Source organism: Trachinotus anak, unplaced genomic scaffold (genome assembly GCF_046630095.1).
Source record: "Trachinotus anak isolate AG129_WGS33_773 ecotype Australia unplaced genomic scaffold, CSIRO_AGI_Tana_v1 ptg000013l, whole genome shotgun sequence".
Lineage (NCBI taxonomy): Eukaryota > Metazoa > Chordata > Actinopteri > Carangiformes > Carangidae > Trachinotus > Trachinotus anak.
Window position 1 is genome coordinate 12,474,826 of NW_027273864.1, and position 25,511 is coordinate 12,500,336.

Genomic DNA, 25,511 nt, shown 5'->3' on the forward strand with positions numbered 1-25,511 from the left:
TGCTGGAAGTTGATTCTTCATATTCTCTGTAGTTCGGGAGCAGAGATTGGGTGGTTATTTGTCCGCTTAAGTGTATACATCTGTGTGAGTCTGTTTGTGTGTGTGCGCATGATGTTTGCACATCTCTTGGTGCTTTGTTGGCATTTCCTGTGAGCTTGGCTTTAGTCCAAACCAATACCCAGAGGCTTATGCTCTCTGTGCTTGTCAACACACACACACACACACACACACACACACACACACGGATGTGATACTCCCTACAGCCATGACACTGCACTCTTGGTCTCACATTTGTCACTGATGACCCAAACACTGGACCTGACTAAGAAAATGCTTCTTTAAAGTTCTTTAAACTGTAGCAGAGAGGGTGGAGCATTGCATGATAATCCAGTACAGTTATACACCTGCCACCTGTTCCTGGACCGTCAACAAGTCAGGTGTAACCAGAACAGCTGCCACCCAACAACTTAAGTACAAACAGCCAGTTATAGCCATATCGCTGTTTCAGAGAGTGGCACAGTATGGGCCTACTTGTGAAACATTCTGGCCTCTTGTGTTACTGTAATAGTGGTGAACTGGTGGCAATGCCTCTACTGTTCCCCTGCACTAATCTGAACAGGATGTGGTTGTATAATTAATATTCCCATCAAATCTTCTGGAAAACCTCTGGAAAGAGTGCTTTGATATACATTCCCTGTTAGATCATAGTGATATTATATTATATAAGTGTTGAATGTATGGTGCCAATGTATGGTGCCATATGATACGATAAATTAAAACTAAGAGATAAACTCACAGGGGATAAATACAATGTTGAAGACTGACAAAATATCATTGTTATCAACAAGTTATTGTTAGATTTTTTCTTAATGATTATGATGTTATACATCTCATTAAAAAAGTCTTAAGCTCAATATAAACAGCTGACTTGATTCATACAGCCCTGCTGAGTAATATAACAAATCTCCTGCAGCTTTCATGACACAGGAACCACAAACATAAGAAAACTGGTTAAAAAAAACACTGAAAAGATTTGTTCTTCCTTTCTTAAGATGACAAGCTGAGTACATCAGGAACTTACAGCAGATATTTCTCAGTCGGGGCGGCTAATGGATCTTAGTGGTGAACTGAAATTTTTCAGATCTCAAATCAAGTTATGCATACTCTCTTACACGTCCATCAAATGACAGGCTGGGATATATGAGAGTAAAATTGCATCAAGTGGGAGATGCGAAAGACACTCTCATTGGCTTAGCTGAACATGAGAATCAAAGAATTCAGATCTGAGAAAAATGGAAACACTAACGCACACACAAACTCGCAGATTACTGGATCTCTATTGACCTTGCCCATCATGCTGCAAGCAACAATCAAGACAGAAGTGCGGAGGGGACTGAGGAGGGAAGAGAGAGGGAAGGAGTGATGGGAGGAAAGGGGAGAAAATGGGTCAGCTTGTTCATTTTACTTTCCCTTATTCCACAGGGGTGCACCAATAGACAGGAGCTCAGCCAAATCCACCAACAGATGTTATAGCTCACTGTCTCTTTCAATCATGGCAAAAAGGCTCAACAGGCCACTGCTTGCGCTGTCCAGTTTATCTCTTCATCCTATCGTCCCTTTGTCTCGTAGGAGCTCTTTGCATCCTCCTCATGAAGTGTTCCAGGGCTCAAAAAAAAGCAAAAACAATGCGGGAAACACGCCTTGACAAATAGCTGAGAATAGACAATGGTATGAATACATAAGTTTTGTTTGGAGTATTATATAACAGAACAGACAGTGACACAGACAGTTTCATTTATAAAACATAACTCATCATTGTCTTCACAAAAAAACTTCTCTATTTAATTTCCAATAAAGGTCTGTCTAACACCTTCCCTCTGGCAGCTTCTACTGTTTCTGCTTTTGTTCTCGCTTCCACATAAACACACACACACACACACACACACACACACACACACACACACACACACACACACACACCCATACACACACATGCGCTATCACCATGTGCACTATGCAGTCCTAACCCCCCAAAACCATCTGAGCTTTGAAAATCCCAGGATGTTTATTCAACTTCACACAACAGTCAGATACAGACACGGCTCTTTGACAACACAACCTCGACATCTGTCAGAGAGTATATCATACAGAGCGGAAAAGAAGGTTCTGGGCGTCTGGAGGAACGCTGCTCTTCTGCCTCCAACCACAATGTGAGATAGCAAGTGGTTACCAAACACTGCTGAGCCCAGACATTGTGAAGGGATTTCTCCCCTTCGCTTCCTTAAGCAGTTTGGGATTAAAGGATGAAAAAAAATGCTGTGTGTGTGTGTGTGTGTGTGTGTGCAGAGAGAACGGGAAAGAGATTGGAGTGCAGTTGGATAAAAAAAAAAAAAAAAGCAAAAAAATTGTACATTCAATCTCTCTCACTCTCCATCACACACATAGACACACACACACACAATCCAAAAAATATAAGGTTTATACTGAGTGTGTTTATCCATCTGTACTTGTTTCTCTCTCTGTGTGTGTGGGTATGTGAATTTGTGATCTGCACAGAGGTCAACACTGTGGAGAGCTGACCTTCACCACACACCTGAACTGTGTCTGAAATCACCCCCTCATTCTCTCATTATAGTGTAGACTCATACCTTGCCTACATGACAGGTTCATACTATAATGATCAGTAAACTGATTATGGTTTAGACACTGTATCTATCATTTCAGGATGGAAGGCATATTGTATTGCACTTGTTTTAATGGTCTGTATTTTTTAATCCTCTTGTGGGAATGTACCTACAGGAGTTGCTTAAATTTTACATGTAAATTGCAAACACTTGGTCAAACGTCCACAGTATTCAACACAACCCCGTATTTTTATTCGTCCACTGTGATGAAAATATGTGTATGAACTTGTGTGTGTGCGGGGGAATATGTGTACGGTGTATGGCTGTGTACTTGGGAGGCAGGTGCTGCTGCTCTCATCACAAATGACGCGACTGTTATTTTTCGGTTTGCCAGTTATTTCCTGCTTGTTATTCAGCAGTGAAGCTGTGGGTGAGGAAACTGACTATGAGTAATATTAGGACCTGATCATCACAGATATCAGCCCACTGTCAAGAGCATTCACAGTACTTTTAAAGGCTTGAGTCTAACCTGCAGCAGTGGGAAGTCAGTGTGCTATCATTCTAAAATCCTCTAAATGTACCAAAGCTACCTCAGTGCATCACTTCTTTTCTCAAAATTAAAACTATTGTTCATCAGACCAGATCCCAGAACTGACTCACTCCCCCCACACAGGTAAATACTGAAAGTAGGAAGACTGCCCTCTAGTACTTTGCACCCTATAAATGGAATGAAAACTTTTAGAATTTTGAATTTTGAACTTTTTAAAGATGTCTGTGACTCTATTTTGTTGTTTTTCTTACATAAATAAAGGTTATAACTAGAATGGCACTCAGCAGATACCTCCGCCAAGGCCACATAATCCTATATGTCTGTGAGATCCTGATTATTATCTGGATATGCACCAAATTGTACAAAGTCATAAATATCAACACTATAAATATGCCAGATTTTTAAAATCAATATCCATACATCATTTCCTGAGAAATTGACAAAAATGTTGAAAAATGCCACTTCACCGTATCTGAGCCAAAATTGAATGGGTTATTTCCTGGCCCATACCCCACCAACTGTGGTGCTAATTGGTTCTATACCAACCAACACAGGAGAAAATATAACCAGCTACTCACATAAAACTATGAGTTCTTGTCTTGAAGCCTGCACCAGTGATGAAAAAGCTGTTTTAATGACTGTTCTGAGTTACTTTGCTATATGGTCACTGTGAAAGGGCAAGTACGGCATCCTGGCTATAAACATTTATACAAATGAATCAGCCTTACAATTCTTAGTGGTGCGAAAAGAGTGACCATCATCTCTTTGATAAGATGACTCTCTCAGATGTGGACAATACAAAAGAGGAAGAACAGATAGAACATCCTCTGGATTGTTATGAAAGAATTATTGCCTTTCCTTTAATAGATGAGAACAAAACTTCATCCAAAATCTAAGACATGTAATTGACGATATAATTACAGATTTTTAGTGTGCATTCAAAAAAGTACTGCTGTAGCCACTCAAAAGCAGTAACAAGTCCACTTGTAGCAATGTAATTTTTACAGTGCTGATCACATGACCTGCAGCTTCCAGCCCATGGTTTGTTCTTTCAGCCCAGAGGCTCTAAAGACTCTCCGATGAAGGAACCAGGACAGACAATGTCACTCATAAGACAACTGGGAGGGAAGCAACCAACACAGTTTAAGTGTGATACCTGTAGACATTTCTCTTTCTCTTAGCATAGCTAAATGAACGTGCGGTTAAGTGAAAGGATGGTATCCTCATCAAGTGACTGCATGTTAAGAAAACATCTATTTGCAATGCGTCTGTATTTTTCATTTCTTTGTTCAGCAACACACTTTTCTCTCTTCCCTAGTTGTTGCAGTTATTAACTGTAACTGCAATGCAACACCACTCAATCTGTTGTGTTGAATACGATATGTACTCTTCTCCTTTTGAAAACTCTCTCACAACTACACCCAACTGCTTTCACAACAGCTCTATTCGCCTGCACACACACAGTAACTTGGCAAGCTCACAACTGTTCTCTGCGGGTTGCTGAAGGTCATTTTGTAAGCACTGGCAAAATAGTACAACAAATAAAATAGTATATTACCACACCACACTGCCAAACAACTGCTGGAATGCATCAAATACAACACATGCAGTAGATTGCATTTTTAAAAGAATTCATGCAGTGAGCAACATACATCCTCTAACTTTATAGCAACAGTACTTCTGCTGTACGTGGGTAACAAGACAGGAGAGTCAAGCCAAAACAAATATAAATCTATGCCACCCAGAGCCTGAGAACAGTGACTTGGAGCATTGTCCCTGTGAGCGTCAGTTGGTGGGAGGAGAGGAAAAGAGGAAAATATGTGACTAAGCAAAAAAAGGAAAGAGACAGAAACTGTAAACATGATTATTAACTCATTCACAAATGGTGTGATTCACAGGGCAGGGTTGTGATATCGTTTATGTCAATCACAGGATGTTTACGGCTCAAGTGCACATCACAAGTGTGGTAGTCAGATTGCGTTTTGCATCTCTAAAAACAGGAACACGTCCTCAACTAAATTACATTTTGCTGCATTCGTGCATTAGTAAGACTTGGGATTTGGCAGTTTCTGTGTTCAGAGATACTCGATTGAATATGACAACCCAGAAAAACTTGATCAGATAACTTCTGCATATTTCTTGAATACAGAAGTATGTGTAAGATAGTGCTGCCTCAATGCAGTCACTAATATCACTTAATTAGTTTTACTTTTCCTGTTTTTTCATCTGTCGTTCAGCAATAATGATGCAGAGGTCAGTTCTGTTTAAAACAGAGTTTAGAGCTTCACTCAGGTATCACAGCAATTCACCATGAAAAACTGTAGAAAGGTAGAAAGTGTTTATCTGAGCAACCCTGTAGAAATGTGGTACAAGTTCCATGATGCAAATGCAGGATAAGAATCACTAATAAAGACGAAGCTTCATGAGTAAAACTACAGGAGTGATCATTTGCTGTGGAGAGGCACAGAGCAGATACACCATCACAGTTGGTGTATAATGACTGAGCTCCTTTCACTTGTGCACACCAAAAGACACTAAATTAACTCTGATGTAAATCGTGGTAATTCACTAAGGAGTGCCACAGTGAAGATGAATGCAGGGACGAGGACTGGAGAATGAGTGGGTCCCCGGGGAGACTCGGATATCACAGCTCTGCAACTCTTGACCAGAGCAGAGAGAGAGGGAGAGAGAGAGTGAGGCAGCAAACACAGAGAGGTGGACTCCACCTTTCTCTGACAAATCTTAGCTAACGCACACAAGAACTGTGACACACACACACCACCACCACAACACCTTTCCAGGGTGTTGGCCCTAAGTAGGCAGTGAGTAACCTGTTGCCATGGTGCCACCCTGCACACTGCTGCCATTGCCATGGCAACGGCTCATTGGGAAAGTGAAGGGTTTCAGCAGCACACAAACTTTGCATGAACGTTTCATCAGATGAGCACAGACGTATGCAGACGCACATCCACATATTCTGAAACACAAACATTCACAAAGCCGCTGAGTGATTTTTCCGTCTGTGTGACGGTGTGACAGTTCTCGAGACCAGGGAGAAAAGCAGCTGACTGCAGCGCTTGACAGATCTCCACCCTGACTGGTGCTCAGGAGGAACAACTCCGACTAGAAATGTTTTTAAAGGCTTCCCTTCAGGATGCAGAACATGGAACAATTTTTAAAAAATTATTATTCATGGCTGAGACAGATGTCGTAAAATTATGCCTCTGCATTATCACTGTGAGTCATGAGCAAATCAGCCTAAGTGAAGCACATTAGGGATAATGCCAAGACTGACTGAAGCTGTGCCAGCACTGGACTCACTTCTGAAATGCTGATAACACAACTGAAAATATACGCTCGGTGTAAACACAACTCAGTAAATCCCACCTTCACTTGGAAAATAGGGGATTTCTGTTTGAAATCCAAAGCATAAGTGAATCTAAAAGAGTTTAAACCATTTTTCAAAGAAATTAGATGAAACCTGGCAGAAACCCAATAACTCACAACAATGAAAACATGCATATCAACAGTCATTTAATAGCCTGATTATTGGCCATAAAGTTGATTGATGCAGCAAAAGCATTTTTACAGCGATAGAAGAGTGCAGTGCTGACACGTCTGCTCTGTCTCTTTCCAAATATCCCTTTCTTATGGTTCAGCAGACAAAGAGGTGTCAAATGCCTGCAGGTTTTCCAACTTTCTCTCCACTGAAGGCCTGAGCCCAGAATAGCATCCATTCATGTATCCATGTTTTCTTCATTAGAGCAAAGCAAAACCTGCACCAGGAAAAGGGACAAAGAAAGGGAGGGAGGATGAGAGGGGAGTACTTCCTCTGCTCGGATGAAAGGAGAAACACAAAGAGTTTTTGTTGCGCATCAATAGAGTTTGTCTCTCGCAATGCGTGTTGTAACAAACATATGGTAAGTGAATCACGCACAACAGTCCCAGAAAAACGAGAGAATTCCCCACCATGGCATTACAGATATTCATCTTCTTTATTTTGTGGATGATTGGAGGTTGCAAACATGCACCTAGCCACATCAACCAGTGAAAAGCCTTAGTGGTGGGGGTGTGCCCACATTTCTAAACTGATATGCAATTTGCAAATGAAGGAGGAGGAGGATGAGGAGAAGGAGGAGGAGGAGGAGGTGGAGAAGAGGCCATATCTCAGAGTCATCAGCGCTGAAATCAATACTCAGGCAAGGACATGTGGAGACTGCAGAGAAAGCTGTTTGTGCTGGAGACAATCCTTCACTGGTAACATCCAAAAGCTGTACAGGTGCTGAGCCCCTACCTGGTACATGTAGGTGTTAAAGTGGGTCCCATTCTGAAGGTGGATCTTCACTGTTGGGTTCATGGTGGAGGCTAAACATATCAGATCCCTCAAACAGACCCCCCATAAAAAGAGAGAGAGAGAGGTAGGAAGAGGTAGAGGATGAGGAGTGAGATGAAGTGAGGGCGAGGAAGGTGGAAAAAGAGGGCTAGCTCCTCGGAGTCCTGGTCGACACTGAGTGAAGCAGGGCTGGATGAGATTCTTGTGCTGCTCCCTGTGCCCTCCGCCGGGACAACAGCACTCCACTAGTCAGCCTGCTCTAACTACAGCCTGGGACGGGCTGGGAAGAGGGGTAAGGAGAGAGAGAGAGAGAGAGAGAGAGAGAGAGAGAGAGAGAGAAAAGAGGGAGTAGAGAGATAGATAAATAGGGACAGGCTGAGAAGAGGGGCATAGCAGGGTGGGGGTAAACATGTATGATTTTGGTCAGAGAGTGAGACAGAAATGATGAGGATGGAGGGAGGAGGAGGAGACAGAGTGGCCGATGGGGGAAGGAAGAGGCAGGGTTTAGACAGGGACTGCTGGGGGCTCTGGCCACCTGTTCTCTGTTACTCATACACACACATACATGTACACGCATGCACACACAGACATGAAAGTTTAGGTACTCAGAGGGAGATTTTAAATCACATTTGGAACTAATGCCAAGAATTAGCATGAAATGAAACGCTCTATTTCCCCTTTATAAAAACTCCAGTCACTGCTTACTCAACACAAATTCAAGAGACCCATTTTCCTCCAGCGTGACACTGTGTGTGCTGATTCTTTCTATTTATAAATGGCAGCCTGCTTCGTCCCTCTTCTCTCAGTGGGACTGTCACAGTGCTCTTGACTTGAGTATATACTGTAAAGAATGTCAAATGTATTGTATTAATGTATCATATTGTTTCTGTCATCTGCAAGATTCACAATTCTTACTCTTTGTTGATACCGTGACATATTTGAGTATTACATCAAACTTATATAAGCACACCAAAATACTGAAAATGTAGAAAATGTGGCACAAACTGACATATTCACATGTTCGTGATCTATATTATCACATATTCAGAGTGCTTTGTGGGGCTCGACCTAAAAAGTCAGAGGATCTTTGCCTCTTCTTCTTCTTTTTTTTTTTTTCTGGCATTACAAGTGTCCCAACTTTACTGAAGCTAATTACCATTAGTGCTTTATCTTGTACTTTTGCTAATACTAACGCTGCTTCTCACATAAACCACTCACTGTTATTTATATGAGTTCCTGATTAGAGCTTACATTGAAATTCCAGCACTCGATAACAAGTGACAGGAGGAGAAAATCCCTTGATGATCTCTAGAACAGATGTAAGGAAAGTTTTTGGACCTAAATTTTGTATTTCTATCAGTTTTGTCAAAATGTTTCCAAAATCCACATGAAGTTGGATATTGATTTACAGACTGTATATAATAATATACAATATATATAATGTACTGTATATAATATAAGAGTAATGTATTATATTCTTAAACTTATTTTTTGTTTGTTTGATATCTTTAGCTGTATGTCTGTATCTGTATCTGTAACTATACTGAGAGCTAAGTTGATTCTGCAATTGTATGAACGTTTCACCACTAAAACTGTTTAGCACAGGTTGTCTGATTGGTTTCAAAAGATTTGTTTGTTCATTAATTACATTCTACGTCCCTCCTCTGTTTAATTCTCATTCAACTAATGCTCCATCCCATCCTGAGCTCACCCACTCACTTAATCTATATTCTATGTTCAATCAGTAAAAAAAAGAAAAAAAAAAAAGAAGAAAAGAAAATGTTCATTCAACATCATAACTGTTGGGAGTGGCAGTGTATAAATGTGGAAAAAGACAGAGTGAAAATGGTTCTACTTGCTTGCACCTGGTTGTCAAGGAAACGGGGTTCACAGGAGAGAGCGGATGAATCAGTGAGACAGACAAGTCTGCACACATCAAAACATCCTTTAGTGATTGTGGTGACTTCCACCATTAACTGACAGTGGCTCACTGCAGGCGGGAGCCTCAGCCTTATAACCACTCAGTGGCCACACACACTGGTCACGGCTGTCGTCTGGGTTGATGGTGACACAGAGACCCCTGCTGGCAGAATGGGGCGCTCACACAAAATAGCAGCGAACCGAGTCGTGTTTAAATTTCCACACATACACAGGCAATAAATGTGCATATGGACACCAGATATGCACTGCAGTAGCAAGAGGTTATAAAAAGTATTTGATTTGATTATGCACGTGTGACGTTTCAACATGATGAAGGAGAAGAAGAAGCAGGAAAACAAAAGTGACAGGAGAAGCCAGTAATAATTCATGTATGGTGATAACTTCCCATCCTTGACATCAGTGGGAGCTAGTTTTCATAGAGACAGAAACACAAAATATTCAAACAGGCACTGAACACACAAACACAAACACACACCACAAGGTGCCCATACACATCAGCTGTACTGACAAAAACACAGGAAACCTGACACATTTTAGAAAAACATTTTCTGCAGAAGAATTCACAGAAGTGAGAGACCTCTGACTTTTTTTTTTTTTAATCTGACAGCCTCTCTCAGTTTTCTCCCTCTTTTGCTTCTTCTCTCTACCTAAGTCTGTCTCCCCTTGCTCCTTGATTACTTCTTTCACACTCTATCCACTCCAGCTCCTCCATGCTTGCTCTCTCTCTCTCTACCATTTTTTCTCCCTTTGCTCTCCCTCTCTTCTCTATTTTTCTCAAACGCTGCTTATCTCAGCTGAACCTTCCCTCAATGGAGAGCAGCCATTTTACATCATAACATAGTATGGAGCAGAGGGCACCCACCCAAACCCCCTATCCACCCATCAAACATCATGAATGGATGCTATCCAAACCATCCAAGGTTTGGTTTCAGAAGAGAGTAACACCTGCACCTTGAAACCAAACCAGATATTTTTGTATTGTTTCTTCCTTAGGTCTAACAAAACAACTGGAAATGCTGAAGTGGTATCTGTATTTCTAGTGTAAAACACAACTTCAACTGAAAATTACATTCAGTGTCACTTATGGGACTGAGATACAGTATATTGTAGACTGTATATGCATCTCTAATACCAAAGCATCAAAAATAAAAATAAATACCCGTGCAAATATAGTTTTGTGCATTAATGGAATGTCAAAGGAATACTTTTGCTTTTTTGTGTAGAGGTAAAGGATAAGATGAAGATAACTATGAACCTACAACCATCAGCCAGTGGGGCACCTCTAAAACTCACTAATTAACAATATTACACAGACTACTTCTTGGCCAGGACCCATAACTTCCTGTAGTCTTAGCCGGTTGCCTGGCAACTGCTTCAAGAAAGAGACGGTCCAGCGCATAATCCTCCCGTAAAACAGCAAGTTGATGTTTTTACATTTCAGTTTTTGTTGAGTTTGAACAAGCAGATAAAACATGTTGACTTTATGAGGTGTTGGTAGGCAGAGTTTGTTATCTTTGGACAAAGCCAGGCTAACTGTTTCCCCCTGTTTCCAGTCTTTATGCTAAGCTAAGCTAACCAGCTGCTAGTTGTAGCTTCATACTTACTGGACAGATATGAGAGGTATCAATCTGCTCATCTAACACTCGGCAAGAAAATGAATCATGTTTCCCAAAATTATTAGCTATTCACTTAAAATTGAATAAAGATATAAATTATAAACAGCAGATGAGAGTTTTTAAGGCCCTGAGTAGTGTCTGCTGAGCGTCCTGTCACACTGCGTCCTGCCCCAACAAGCTACAACAACCAGATAGGGATGGGGGGCTGTATGTAGGCAAAAAAAGAGCAGGAGTTTGTTGCTGCTGCTAAAATTGGAGTGATTTTTGCATTTTTATTCATGTGGAGCTCATCTTGATCATAATATCACAACAAATATTGTTCAATCACTAAATTTTAACTGTAAAACAGACAGGAACAAAGCTGTGAAATTACAACTTTGTTTATATACACATTCCTGTTTCCCTATCCAGGCACCCAGACGTCAGACACAATCATCACTCTGTGAAGATTTATCCGTCTAGATCGCCACCTTCCTCATCTCCTCATTCTCTTGTTCCTACTCCTGCTCTCCTGGTTTTTTTTTCCAGTCTCCTCTGTCACCTCCTCCCTTCTGGCCCTGCCTGAAGCACCCGTGTCAGCTCTGTCTCTCTCTCCTGCTGTCCTCATCACTCACTTGGAGAGCACAGCTTACCTCTTCTCCATCTCTCCTTCACTGTGTCCCCTTCAAGCTGCAGGTCGGTTCAAAGGGAAGCTTATTACTACCACAATGCGCTTTGCGGACAACAGATGCACTTACAGGCTCTGTTTGTATGCACGTTCACATCTGAACTCTACATGCAGCCCTAACTAGTCAAGTTACACAAATGGGAACATGTTCTATCCATGAAAATATATTCTATCCTCACATCTTCATAAAAATACATGAATCATATTTTACTTATTCTTAATTTGAAAAAAAAAGATAAAGTCTACGTAAAAACAATGGTAAACCAATACACACATACAGTATTTTATTCACGTATAAACCCCTTTTATACACAAACACAAACACACTGAATCATTCACTGAAAAATACACAAACTAACACACATATACTCCAGAGACCTCACAAACACACACATTCAGTCCATCCCAGCTGCTCTGTTTCTCAGATGAAAGTGTATCATGGTTCTAGAGGAAAGCAGGAGATGCATCAAACACAGCAGTATTAATATTAATCTCCATATTCCGAGTAAATAAACTGCTCCAAGGGTACGCCCAGCATAATTTGCAATAATCTCCTCTCTTCCCTATCCTTCATGTAGCTAAAAATGGCTGTGAGTAATGGGGAGCCTAGGTGTTGTGTGTTTGTGTGTGTTTGTGGAGGTCAGGAGCGCTGCTCTTGTCCTTCACAGGGCGCAAACTGCAGTGGCAGGGTGTAACTCAACACCACTGTGAGTGTGTGTGCATGTGTGCCTACAGTAAGTCCACAATAACTGTAACTGTAATGACGGAGGCGCGACAAGCACCTCTCGTGGTGTGGTGTCACGCTGCTGCCCTGTCCTTCTCCCACAGCTTCCATCCTTCTTAGACCGGAAAACACATGGATGGAAACATAGCGTCTGGGACTAAATACAAAACCACCATCAGTGCTCAGCTGGGGTATGGCTAAAATGTCAAATCCTAATGTTTTTCACATTATCGGGAGCACGACTGCATGTATACAGTAGATGTCTATTACAAATTATGATTTAAATGTATCTCTAGTCAGTTCAGTAAGGTTCCTGGTACATCCTACAAGGTTAAAGGATTAAAACGTCCACTGCTCACTGAGCTTAAAGGTTTTGCCAGGCACTGGAAAGACAAAAACAACTGGTATTTTTGCATAGCATCATTGCTTATGGAGTATGAAACTGGTTTACATTGTACCTGTTTCAGTCTTCTTTCCCACGTACATTGTACACCTTGTCCTCCATCTTTGTAGTCCACACATGCCATTGGAGAACAATACCCTTGTGATAAGGACACACAGATTGCAATTTTGCACCTGGGAAAATTAATGGCATGGATATGAATGTACAAGTGTTTTTGTGTTTGGTTTGCACTGTATGCCAGAAGAAGGTGGACAGATGGACAGAGTGAGCAGACTCAAGTCTGAATAAGTTCTATTTTATATCACTCTACAAGCTTCAAATATATATATGCTGAATAAATACATAATGCAGCTTTAATACACAAGCTGAACACTAAATAATAACAAAAGTCAAATTTGAGAAATGGAATGATATAATCTGTGCAACCTACAATATGTAACTCAAGACAACTACAAATCAGACTGAGTAAAGCTGTTATTCTCAATTTCATTCCAAATTGTAAACAACAGAATAAACAAAGTGAGTTGAATATGACTTATGGCAATGGGAAGTGTTGTGGCTTTCATTCACTTTTCCAATCTCTGCAGTGACAGTTAGTACACCCTGTATATATTATATATATAGTATACATGTGCAATGTCTGACTTTTGAAGCCAAACCCTGTCCACACTATCAATATCAATATCAAACCAAACTATGGAAGCACCAAACCAAACCAAATCCAGGATGTGAGGTTTCACTCTTGATGCTTCACTCACTACATCTTTACTAAAACTTGCCTAGGTCGATGTGTGTGGTGTGTAATACAGAGCTTCTTTCTTTAACAACAGATTGCAGAATATTTTATGTTTTTATTATGAGAAACTTTTTATATTTGTTATGTGCATGCCTCCTGGCCTGATTTGTTTACTGAAGCTGCCATCATGCCCTGATGGAAGCTGTAGTATATGGAAAATCCAATGCATTTGGATACCACTGTAACCTCAGTGTGAAACGGTCATAGCTGAAAATGGGGCTAAGGAGAAAGATTAAAAGAAATACCAGAAAATGGTAATGTTCTCCACTAATAGCGGGGAAGGAGAAAGATACCTGCAATAAGGGTGAGATTACTTTGGGCGTAAAGGGAAGGATAAGAGGACAAATAGGTTTGTTTGCCAAACATTTCAAAAAGGAACTCAGTGAAGACGTAGAATGTCTTTAAAGCTGCATCAACCAGCAAAGGGAATTAAAGAGATAAGAATAATACAGCAGCTAATATAATCATACTGTGATAAAAAGGTGTACTTTATTGAAAAGACGATGCTTTATTTCATACCAGAAACACTTTATTATATATCCACACCACAAAGCACACAACAAAGCAAGACATACTTTTCTCATTTCTGATATTAAAATATCCCACATTCCTACAAGCACTGCTATTTGATGTAAAAACTGATTTGCTCAGTCCACACTTTCTCACCAGGGAAGTCGTGAGAAAGGGGAGTGGGAGAGACAAGGAGACAGAGAGAGGAGAACCAAAAGAATAGCACGAATGACTTTCTGTCACGCAGGCTCCTAAAATACTTGGCTTTTCTTTTCATAGCTCAGAAAACAAACACACACACACACACACACACACACACACACACACATGCACACACACACACACACACACATATATATATATGTATGATATACTGTGCAAGAACTTCCTTCAATCTGATGTGTAGATACATATTAAACCAATATAGAGGGTGTCAGAGTTAAAACTGAGATCTGGGCTTTGCATGCCCACACAAACACACACTCACTCCCTCGCTCTCTCTCTCTGTCCCACACACACACACACACGCACACAAACACAGATGTTTCTATAATTACACTGATGTTTGACATGGGTGTGTGCTGAAACTTTATTGTGTGTTAAATTCCTCTGTGGGTATTTGTCCTGATTCTATAGAGATCTGGACAACAGGACACATAAGGCTCTACCATCAGCTTAGGATCATGAACACACACACACATACATGCATCCCCACACATACACACACACGCACACACATATATACATGCATAGACCGCTACATGTACACACACACCACAACAACAGCAACAGCCCTTTAAAAAATGATTTGCTTTTAATCTGGTCCGTACTATGATGGCCGTGGTATAAATCATCGCAGCCTTGTGTGTGTGTGTGTGTGTGTGTGTGTGTGTGTGTGTGTGTGTGTGTGTGTGTGTGCACATCTATCACAAGGCCCTGGATGATTTATTTATGAAATGTGATTTTTCTTTCTGGAGCTCTCCAGCCTTGAAACTCAAGCTCACACGCTCATTCACTCAGTCACTCACTCATACACACACACACACACACACACACACACACACACACACACACACACACACAGTGTTCACTCTCAATCATACTTTGCTGTTATACTGATGTAGAGTATTTGTGCTACCAAGAAATGATTTTGTTTATTTTGGGATATGAGGATTTAAGTCTTGTGTGTGTAATATGCACATGTTCAAGTGGAATGGGGTCATTTACTGTGTGTGTGTGTGTCTGAGTCTACATTGTGTGTGTGCGTGTGTGTACATGGTTACTGTAGCAGTCCCTTATTTTCCCACTGGTTTAATCCCTAACAAAGTGCCATTCCCTCTCCTTATGACTCATACAGTGGCAGCTCATTTTCACAGAGAATACAAATGCTCCTCATGTCACAGTGTATGTGTGTGTTTTCTCATATTTTCATGTTAACAATAACTGGCAGCAGTTTACTGCTTATACTGTGATGTCTGTGTGGTCAGCTCGTCCGCAATACATCCTTGAAGGCCAGTGGGTGAAAAAATGGAGGAGAGTCGAGGAAATATTCGTGCGGATGGGTGTGGCATGGATTGCGTGAGTAACTTCTCTGCCACTTCTTTGCTCTTTGTGTGTGTCTTTGTGTGTGTTTGTGTGTGTGTGTGCGTGTGTGAAGTGAAGCCAGTCACACTGAGTGACTGAGTGAGCTAATCTGTTCTGGGGGTCTATAAATATTGTAGATGCCATGTGCCTGCAGTAGACCTTCTCAGCAAGCTACTGTATGATGTCATCCTGGCACACCTCTAAACACACAGCTGTGCTGCCAAGGCCTAATATCCATGGCAACGCTGGGGTGTGGTAGGTAGGGATGCAGAGCCCACGGCTGTTTCATGAATCCAGCAGCTCAAACACTGTCATCTTCAAACTTCTATATTTCCTTCTTTTTCTGCTGTATGATTCATTTTCTTGATTTCCTACACTTTTTTGTCGTTCTTGTATTAATAAATTAGTAAATATCAATCATTTCTTGAGCTGAAGTTCCAAATATTCACTGTTCAGACTTTTCTTAGTCTTCATTAGCTGCAGCCCTGATAAACTGTCACATCTACCTCTAATATATAAAACAATATATTTTGTTCATGAAATTTTCTGTCCTCACAGTGAATCTTTTAGTCGTGTCATTGTGCAAACCAGGCAGTTAACACATAAATGATATGTAAGATGTATGCCATGCAATCTGTCCTCCTGTAAAAAATCGAGCCCATAGGTCGTTTGTGCAGCAGGTTATTATGGCCCATTGTTATGATTTGTTATTGTTGTTTTGTTGGTTGTAGTAATTATGAAAGTGTAGCATATAGTGTAGTATGTAGTATATAGAGCGACAAATCTTCACCAGGAGTGTGGGGCGGGTGGATGGGTCAACTAAACACAGGAATGGGAGAGACAAAGGAGAGAGTGTTTGATGCATCTCCTCATGTGAAAGTAGTGGTTTATGTTGTTTCTATTACCCATGACCGTTCAACAAAGTTAACCACATTGTTATTATTGTAACCATGACAGCAAAGATCATCTAATGTTGAGAAATACTTATTTGAAGCCAAATCATGATCTTTTTCTTAACCTAACCAAGTACTTTTTGTGTCTAAACCTAGCCAAGCCATGACTGTTATTCTAGTAACCATGGCGACAAAAGTCTGTGTGTTTATTATTGGTACCATGACAATCAAGGTCCTGTATACCTGCCGCCACAGGGGCACTATTTCAGGAGACAATATGTTGTCGTATCAGAGAGTTTAAAAACCAACTGTATGGTTGTGTAGGTTGGAGGAGTTGTTGTGAAATCTCTAAAAGCTACTCCCCACTCTCCTTCCTTTTTTTCTGTCTAGCTATACTACTCTCAATAGAGACCAAAATCAGAATCAGAATCAGAATCAGAATCAGTTTTATTGCCAAGTATGTTTTCACATACAAGGAATTTTTTCTGGTGATTGGTGCAATTGAGGATCAGGGGGATCAGCAACAGTGGGGCTCTCTAGCCTTGTTGATAAGGCTGATAGCAGATGGGAAGAAGCTATTTTTGTGGCGAGAGGTTTTGGTCCTGAAGGACCGCAGCCTCCTGCCAGAGGGGAGTGTCTCAAAGAGTTTGTGTCCAGGGTGGGAGGAGTCAGCTACAATCTTCCTTGCACGCCTCAAAGTCCTTGAGGCGTACAGGTCCTGGAGGGATGGAAGATTGCAGCCAATCACCTTCACAGCAGAGTGGATGATACGCTGCAGTCTGTTATTGTCCCTCTCCGTGGCAGCAGCGTACCAGATGGTGATGGAGGTGGTGAGGATGGACTCAATGATGGAGGTGTAGAAGTTCACCATCATAGTCCTTGGCAGGTTGAACTTCTTCAACTGCCTCAGGAAATACATCCTCTGCTGAGCTTTTTGATGAGGGAGCTGATGTTCAGCTCCCATTTGAGATCCTGTGTGATGGTGGTTCCCAAGAAGTGGAAATGCTCCACGGTAGCCACGGGGGAGTCGCACAGGGTGATGGGGGTGGGTGGGGCTGGGCTCTTAAATATATCTTAAATATCTCCCATGTTAAATATACTTGGCCACATACTCATTGTATTGTATGAGGTGATGGATGAAATTAGTCTGGTTTCCTTTTGAAGCTGTCACTATTTTTGACAGTGCTTAAATGTAACTTTGTTTTTTTTTTTTTTGTTTTCTCCTCATCTTTACTGTGGCCAAACAATGACCATGCTGCCAACACAGCAACACAGCTCTTCCTCATCCTCAGCACCCGTGACCCCAACTGCATTATATTATTTTTATTATCATAGAGGACCAAGGAAACCAGCCAATATTCACATTTCAGGAGGAGCAAACGAATGGTTGGCATTATTGCTAAAAAACAACTTAAATGATTCATTATCCTCTGTTTTGAATTAACCTTCACAAAAGACACGACCACATGCTGACTGACAGTGGCTGCTTGTTTAAGGGTTAGATGTGATTTGTTGTTTGTACTTCTGAGTGCCTTACAGGATAGCTCTGCAAATTTTAAGTTAGCAGCCTAACCCCAGGTGATAGACCAAAGTAAACAGAGGATGAAACATGAAGTAGATCCAGCGCAGCATCTCCACCAGCTTCCTCTTGTTTGTTCTCTCTGGGTCCATCACTGCTTTCATCCTCCTGTCCCAATGAACAGGGGATTCCTCCACAGTCCTTCAGCCAGACCCACTAACACACTGAGCCGCTTAGCTTTGGCAGTTGATCAGAAGCAGCAATCAAGGTTGAGGCTTCACGTGCCAGAGAATACACACACACACACACACACACACACACACACACACACACTACACGTATTAAACACAGAGAAACAACGAATTGAGCCAGATTGTATTTTCATCTAAGGAAGCTTTCATATGTCGCTACTTGCACCTGGGGTAAGTATTTGAAGGCTCCTGCAGGACAGGTCATATTTATAAATCATACTAATCACATAATGTGAGAAAAAACGCACACATGCGCACTGACGCACACACACATACAGAGTTGCTGACAGTTGGTGTCCCATGGGACAGAAGGTGTCAGGAAGTCAACATCACCCCCTCCCTAACCAACCCCATCGTTTCCATGGAGACTGAATTTGCAGGGCTTTGAGGTGAGGAGGAAAGAGAAAAACCCTGAGTCTACACACACACACAAACACACACACACAGCACATATTGAATCCGGCTGACCGACAGATAGACAAGCAGAGTTGCTGAATAGGTCAAAGAGCAGATGGATGAATATACAGTATATATTATGTGTCGATGTACATACGTGACTGTGGAAGTCGCTGGTGTCGTGCCCTCAGGGTGAGGGGGAACACTGGAGGGATGCACATGTATTCCACTGGGTCAGCATTAAACAAGCGCCAACTGGATCTGTGATGTATTCCCACCAGGGTGTTGTGTGGAGTCCGTATGTATGTGTGTGTAAGTGGGCAGCCTGCGTGTCTGCCTTTGTGTGTGTGTGTGTGTGTGTGTGTGTGTGTGTGTGTGTGTGTGTGTGTGTGTATGTGTAACAACGATGTACCGGAGGGATTAAATGTCATTTGTATCGGGCAGGGAAGGAGAAGTAATTTTTGCCAAATGACAGGAATAAAAATAACCTGACGAAGATGGCAAGGATAGAATAGATATGCTGACCTGGCACACACACACTCACACACACGCACGCACACACACACACACTTACATTTAGATGATTCTGCATTTATAATAAATACCCATTATTTGACATTGTATGCAATGACACCAGCTTTTAAAAGGGGTTTCATCTTTGTTATTGAATCGCTGGATAAAAACAGTAGGCTTGGTGACAAGCTTATTTTCATGAATGACAATAGAATAAGCTTCTTGCTAACAGAGCAATGGAGGAATTCCCCAGGGCGTGACAGTTCAAAAGCTGTAAATCAGCCAGATTGGAAGGATTTAAGCAGCTGTTTATGGCAGTGTGCCAATTAGGAGCAAGCGCAGTTGTGCTGCATTAACTGTTAATCTGAATCTGTCTGTAAAGATGGGTGGCTTGTTAAAACAATAGTACACTCCATTAAATATATGCTCGATCACATGATGACATCAATATTGCAACATCATAAAAGCAATATAAAAGGTCTGCATTACATATTGTATCACTGCTCTATCCTGCAGAGTTGTTTATGAGCAAACTATGTCTATTACTGTAATTTGGCAACCATGGAAACTGTATAGAGTTAGAGAAAAACAATATTTTTTAAAAGAAAGAAAGTGGGAAAGAAATATAGAAATGACTGTAAAAATAGTACTCTGTGAGTGAGTGTGTGTGTGTGTGTTGGGGGGGCACATGCTACGATGCACCCACACCCTGGCAGAATGTCCACAGCCAATCTGGACCAATTAAAGCACAGATCTGTGGGTGCCTCTCTTTGTGTGTGTGTGTGTTTGTGTGTGTTTGTGCGTCTGCCTCTGAGTGTACACTGCCTCCAGGGTGCCCCTCCAGTACTGAGAATACTCAACTCACACAAGATGGAGAAGAGAAGAGAAGAGAAGAGAAGTGAAGAGAAGAGAAGAGAAGAGAAGAGAAGAGAAGAGAAGAGAAGAGGAGAGGAGAGGAGAGAAGAGAAGAGAAGAGGCTGCCATTCGTTTGCTGACACAGGATGCTGACATGCCAGCACTCTCTGAGAGACCGAGACATGGAGAGAGGAAGCGGAGGATCAGATAGGAGGAGGCAAAAATGAACAGATCACGATGACAAAAGGATGTGACTGAAACTGGAGAGGCAGAGGATGGAGAGGAATGTTGGAGGACGGCGGCGGAAGTGGAGAGGAGGGGGGAAGGGATGGGAGATGGGAGAGATGGCACTGTCTGATGCAAGCTGCGGAGCTTCATATGACCTTTATGTAACTCAACTACAGGCACTTCCTCTCTGTCTCAGTCTTTCTCTATCTCTCGTTCACTTATTGTCTTCAACGCCTCACTCTTGCGCTGAACATCTCATTTTCAAGAGGGCAAATAATGCTGTCAAAATTAAAACAGCTTTCCACTGGGGGCAACCTAAACTTGAGCAGGGGAGATAAGTGCATGCCCACTCCTCCACTTGCTACCACACCATTGTGCATAGTGATTGCAATTAAAATTTTTGATTTCATCTTCATGTCACATGTGGAAAACAGTACTGAATGGCAAGTGCATAAATTCATTATTTTGTCAAGGTTATGCATTTGAAAAACGGTAAGTGTAGCTGAGCAGCTGGCCTGAAAACTAGATGGACTATCAACTGAAATACATTTTTTCAAATTGAAAGGTTTAACACACAAGTCTCGTCCTCTCTATTACTGCTAGTCAACTTACTGTAAATTGCTAAAAGTAAGAAATATAATTTCTAAGTATTATAGAAATAGAGAATATGCGACATTCTTAGGACTGATTTATTAAGATGTTAACTGGGAGGATTTACTTTACACGGGGGTATTTTCAGAAAACAATAGTCTGGTTCATTTCAGATGATACTGCAGTAGGTGACTGGAAGCAGAGCACTTTCGGGTCTTTGATGGAGATGGTGGCCTCAGTGGAATCGTCAGTAAAAGTTTTGAAGGTTCTATCAGAGGTACAAGCCTATGTGCGTTAAAACTTAAAGAGAATTTCCCATGGACGTTTTGGTGAGAAACATCCAGTCATGGAACTGAACACCGCTAATGGAAAGTGGAAGCCAAAGTTTATCTTTTGTCATCAGTTTAAATCTGTTCACTTTCAGATTCTGGTTCAATTTTACATGAATTTAGCAACTATGGTGTGGTGTTTTTCTCTGAGCTACAACAAAGCATTTTGAATGTGCTAAAGCTGTGACTGATTTCTTATCCACAGAAACAGCAGCTGAGGCTTATGGGTATCATAGTATTTATAGCCATCCAACTGTACCAACTGTAGTGACTGAAAACACATGATTCCTTCGGAAGTTGAAATAATTAAAACTGATAGCCATAGCTAACTCCTGACAGTACCCCTGGATTTACCAGGGACTCCTTTGTTTCTGTGTTGAGGAACACTGAGGATAAGAAGAAAACTTTTAAACTCTTTCCACCTCAACAGCTCTCTTGGAAATGGTCTGAATCACTGTCATTAGACAACAGGTACCCACAGCAGACGACACACTGTGTATATTTGTCTCGTAATTGATAGTAGTACAGCATTTTACATGCATAGACTTAAGTGGTTGCACTTTCCAGTGCACCTGCATTCATTTATGTACTAACTGAGAGCCCCATCAGGACGTTCATGTTCAGAGCCTCGTAATAGAAGCTGGAGTCACATGTTTTGAAAGCAAATATAAAATCTACACACCACACAGACCACATGCCATTAAATGTATGGTAAATCGAACAGTGGGTTTTAAATGCAGCATTTTCTATCAGAACTTTCCCAACAGGAAGTGGAAGAGGAGGAAACTGTCCCATTACTTCCATGAAAACATACACACACAACCAAACTAAAGCGAATTTCCTTATTAAACAAAAATAATTATTTCAGAGAACATTTCAGTAACATTTTAGGGGAACAGTTCATATATGACCAACACTAACTCTACCACGACGACTATTAATCGACTTTTCATTATTGATTTTTTTGGGTGAAATTCAGAAACTCACTTTTTATGTTACATGTAAAAGTGGCCATGCTTTCTAGTGTTTGTCTGCACTGTTTGTCTTAAAACTTCAGTATTATAAATACAACAGTATTAAAAGGCATCTATTAACTGAAAAGAACTCCTGTCTTGGCAGACCCGGTGTGCTGTATGTTATCTGCAAACAGACAGAGCGACGTCGATCGCCAGTCAAACAGACTGATGTTGACTACAGGTGCCTAATTATAGTTATCTAGATCTGGGCCATTTCCAATTGCATGCACCGTAGGCCATTTCCAATTAAGTAAACAGTCACAATAGCTTTTCAGTGCATTTATATTCTTTGTTTATGTACTCTGCTGTTAGGATGTTTACAGTGAACACTTTGCTTGAGGTTTAAACCGAGCTGCTAAAAGGGAAGGTATTCAAAAACAGCTACGAGGCAACTGATGTCACTGTCACTGTGAGTCTATGTTTGTGCAGTTTAAGTCTGATTGTGTGCATGCGTCTGAGCCAGACTGAGTGAGAATTAGCATGAGCAAATGAAAAGGGCTACCGGAGTGTGGGACTGAGGGCAAGAGGCGACGGCATGGGGCAAACAGCGTCAGAAAGAGAGGAAAACAGTGTGAATGATGTTCGTCTTGCGCTGGGGCAGGCCATGTCACCTCCCCCATTATTCTGATGGGGCACCACAATGCTTACTGACCTTCATCACTGACAGACAAAGCTGGCCGTGGAGATGATAGCGTGTGTATGTGTGTGTGTGTTATTCATACAATTACAATATGCCAGAGTAATCCAGGCTATTAGAGTTGTAATTAGATGTACTACATGGTCTATACACTGCAGTCACACAGCAAATGTTTCCTTGGTACAACTGAAACGATGGAATACTGCATTGCAATACTGAGATGTGTGGGTGCACATGCATACACACACACACACGCACATATGAGCATACCCTCATGAAACATAATGTTTTCAGGCTACTATGGAGATGTGAAGACTCACTGGACCTCCCAGTTTAATGAGCTGATTTAGGTCAATTCAGTGCACACATGCAATTGCTGAAGGACATATACACACATACACTTCCACTTGATATGGCTCATAAAGCCCCTTAATAAAACAACATTTTGAGATTCACCCAGCTTTGCTTCATCAAATTAATGCCAAGAAAGTGAAAGTAATCACAAGCTGCATCCAAAATTGTCATTTAAAAAAAAAAAAAAAAAAATTAAATACTGTGGAGGTTTGTGTCCCAATAACATCTGAGCAGCTGCGCTCCCACCTAAAGCAGTCGGAGCAAAGCTGTAAGTACAGTGAGCTAGCTGAGAGATATGAAGCATTATCTGACAGAGCGATAGCTAACTAATAGACCTCTCAGCACACACGCTTAAAGCCATCACCACTGATAAGACACAGAGCGAGGGAGCGTGAGAGAGACAGTGAGACTGAGAAAGAGAAAAAAGGGAAGAGAGTTAAACTTTGAAGAGAGAGAACAGATCGGTGTGTTGGTAATGTTAATATGAAAATTGGATCCTGACTGAGTCATCTCAAGTGTATTCATAGACTGATTTTAAAGAACAGGTTCTTGCGCTTTACTGAAAACAAGGAGACACAAAAGCTAATTAAACCAAAGATGATTTAAAAAAAAAAACCACACACAACAGAAGCAGAACAACTTCTCAAAAAATGGCATAGAGCTCATATGTGTGTGTGTGTGTGTGTGTGTGTGTGCACTCAGTTTGGGTGTCTGCACCAACCCACATGTCTGTGAATGGAGCTGGAAGTAAATGAATAACAGACTGCAGTTGAGAACTGAGGCATGTTGTAGGTGGTGCTGAATAAATGGGTCTTGATTTAATAACAACAAAAGACGATCTAAGAGCTTTGTGCACCAAAAATATCTTATTAGTTTCTCCAGTATGTGCCTTGTGAACTCATGCTGTTTAAATCTGCCTAGAATTGGGTCTATTCAGTAGTGTAAAGTCGGTGTATGCCATCATGTATTTATCAAAGACTGTGCTCAGAACACAGTGTATTTTGGTGTCTGGCCAGCCATGATAGTGCTCTGAGCTGGCTCATTCACATTCGCACATACATCTTTCTCTGTGAGACACATCCAAGTCTGAGTGTGCTGTATGTGTGTGTGTGTGCGTGCGTATGCACAAGTGCACGTGCAGCGGTGCGTGTGTGAGATGTATCAGCCCAGTTGGACACTTAAAGTGACAGGAAGTGCTGACTAGGTGTGGGCACCTCATGACTTGAACCATTTTCTTATGTAATATTTCAATACCAATAGCATCTGTTCACCAGGAGTATTGGATATAGGAAGGAAGGATGACATTAACCTTGAAAATCTGTCATCTTTCCCATCAGTTACAATAACATTTTAGAAAGACATTAACTCCATATTTCTGCCTTCAAAGCAAAGGTGATTCAACAAAAGAAGAACACAAGAATGAAAATCCTGTTTAACCCGCACATGTAGACACTTATTTCAATGTGAAACCGCTTAAGGTAAGGTGACTCCTGTTTTAACTTCCAAATAAATGGCCAAAATTAAGAGTATTAACGCTGCACACAAGAATATTTTTATATTAATACTGGTTGAAATCACATACATCATAGTGACAAACCCACAGATAATTACCATCAGACCATCAGCAAGTTATCTCTGCCACCAAATGTGGTTTCTTGCTGGGAGTGGATGGTGGTGATTTTCGCTCTTCAAGACCTTCAGCCATCATTTACAATACACAAGGTTATATATGCTCTCTGAACAGCACTACTTCTTCAGGGCACACTGGACGATACAGTGACTTGTTTCGGAAAGTGACAAGACGGTCTGGCCAGACCAGGGCTAGCTGGTTAGCATGCTAACTTCAGTAGAGGAAAAGAAGTGATAGAAGTAGAAGCAAAACAAGAGGGTTGCTTTCCAGAGACAGCTCTTTGTGAGTAAAGGAATAAAGTTTGAAGCAAAACCCTCAACATTTCCTTTAAATAGACATGATGAAACTTGACAAATCTGCTCATGCCCCATACACACAATGCTAAAGCTGTCAGTCTGTGTCACTGGCCTCTGAACATCTCCAACTCAGCTGATGCTAAGGGCTCAATCCTTACAACAAAAAGGCAATAATGATCAAAACTAAAAGGACTGGTTTGTGCAGAAAAACAGATTTCTTCTCCACAAATTGATTAATTTCCTAGGCTTTATTTT

At 41.2% G+C, this 25,511-nt stretch overlaps 1 protein-coding gene across 9 annotated transcripts in view; it reads right to left on the minus strand.

The window, feature by feature from the left end:
• Positions 1-25,511, minus strand: part of ppfia4 (PTPRF interacting protein alpha 4) — a 61,062-nt gene that overhangs the window by 20,967 nt on the left and 14,584 nt on the right. The window contains exon 1 of one of the 9 annotated variants that reach the window (XM_071495578.1): positions 7,469-7,694. The exons of the other annotated variants lie outside the window; for them this stretch is intronic. Coding sequence (XP_071351679.1) covers positions 7,469-7,531 — 63 coding nt within the window. The 5' untranslated portion in view covers positions 7,532-7,694. Of the gene's footprint in view, positions 1-7,468; positions 7,695-25,511 lie in introns of those variants that run through there. 9 annotated transcript variants of the gene reach the window in all.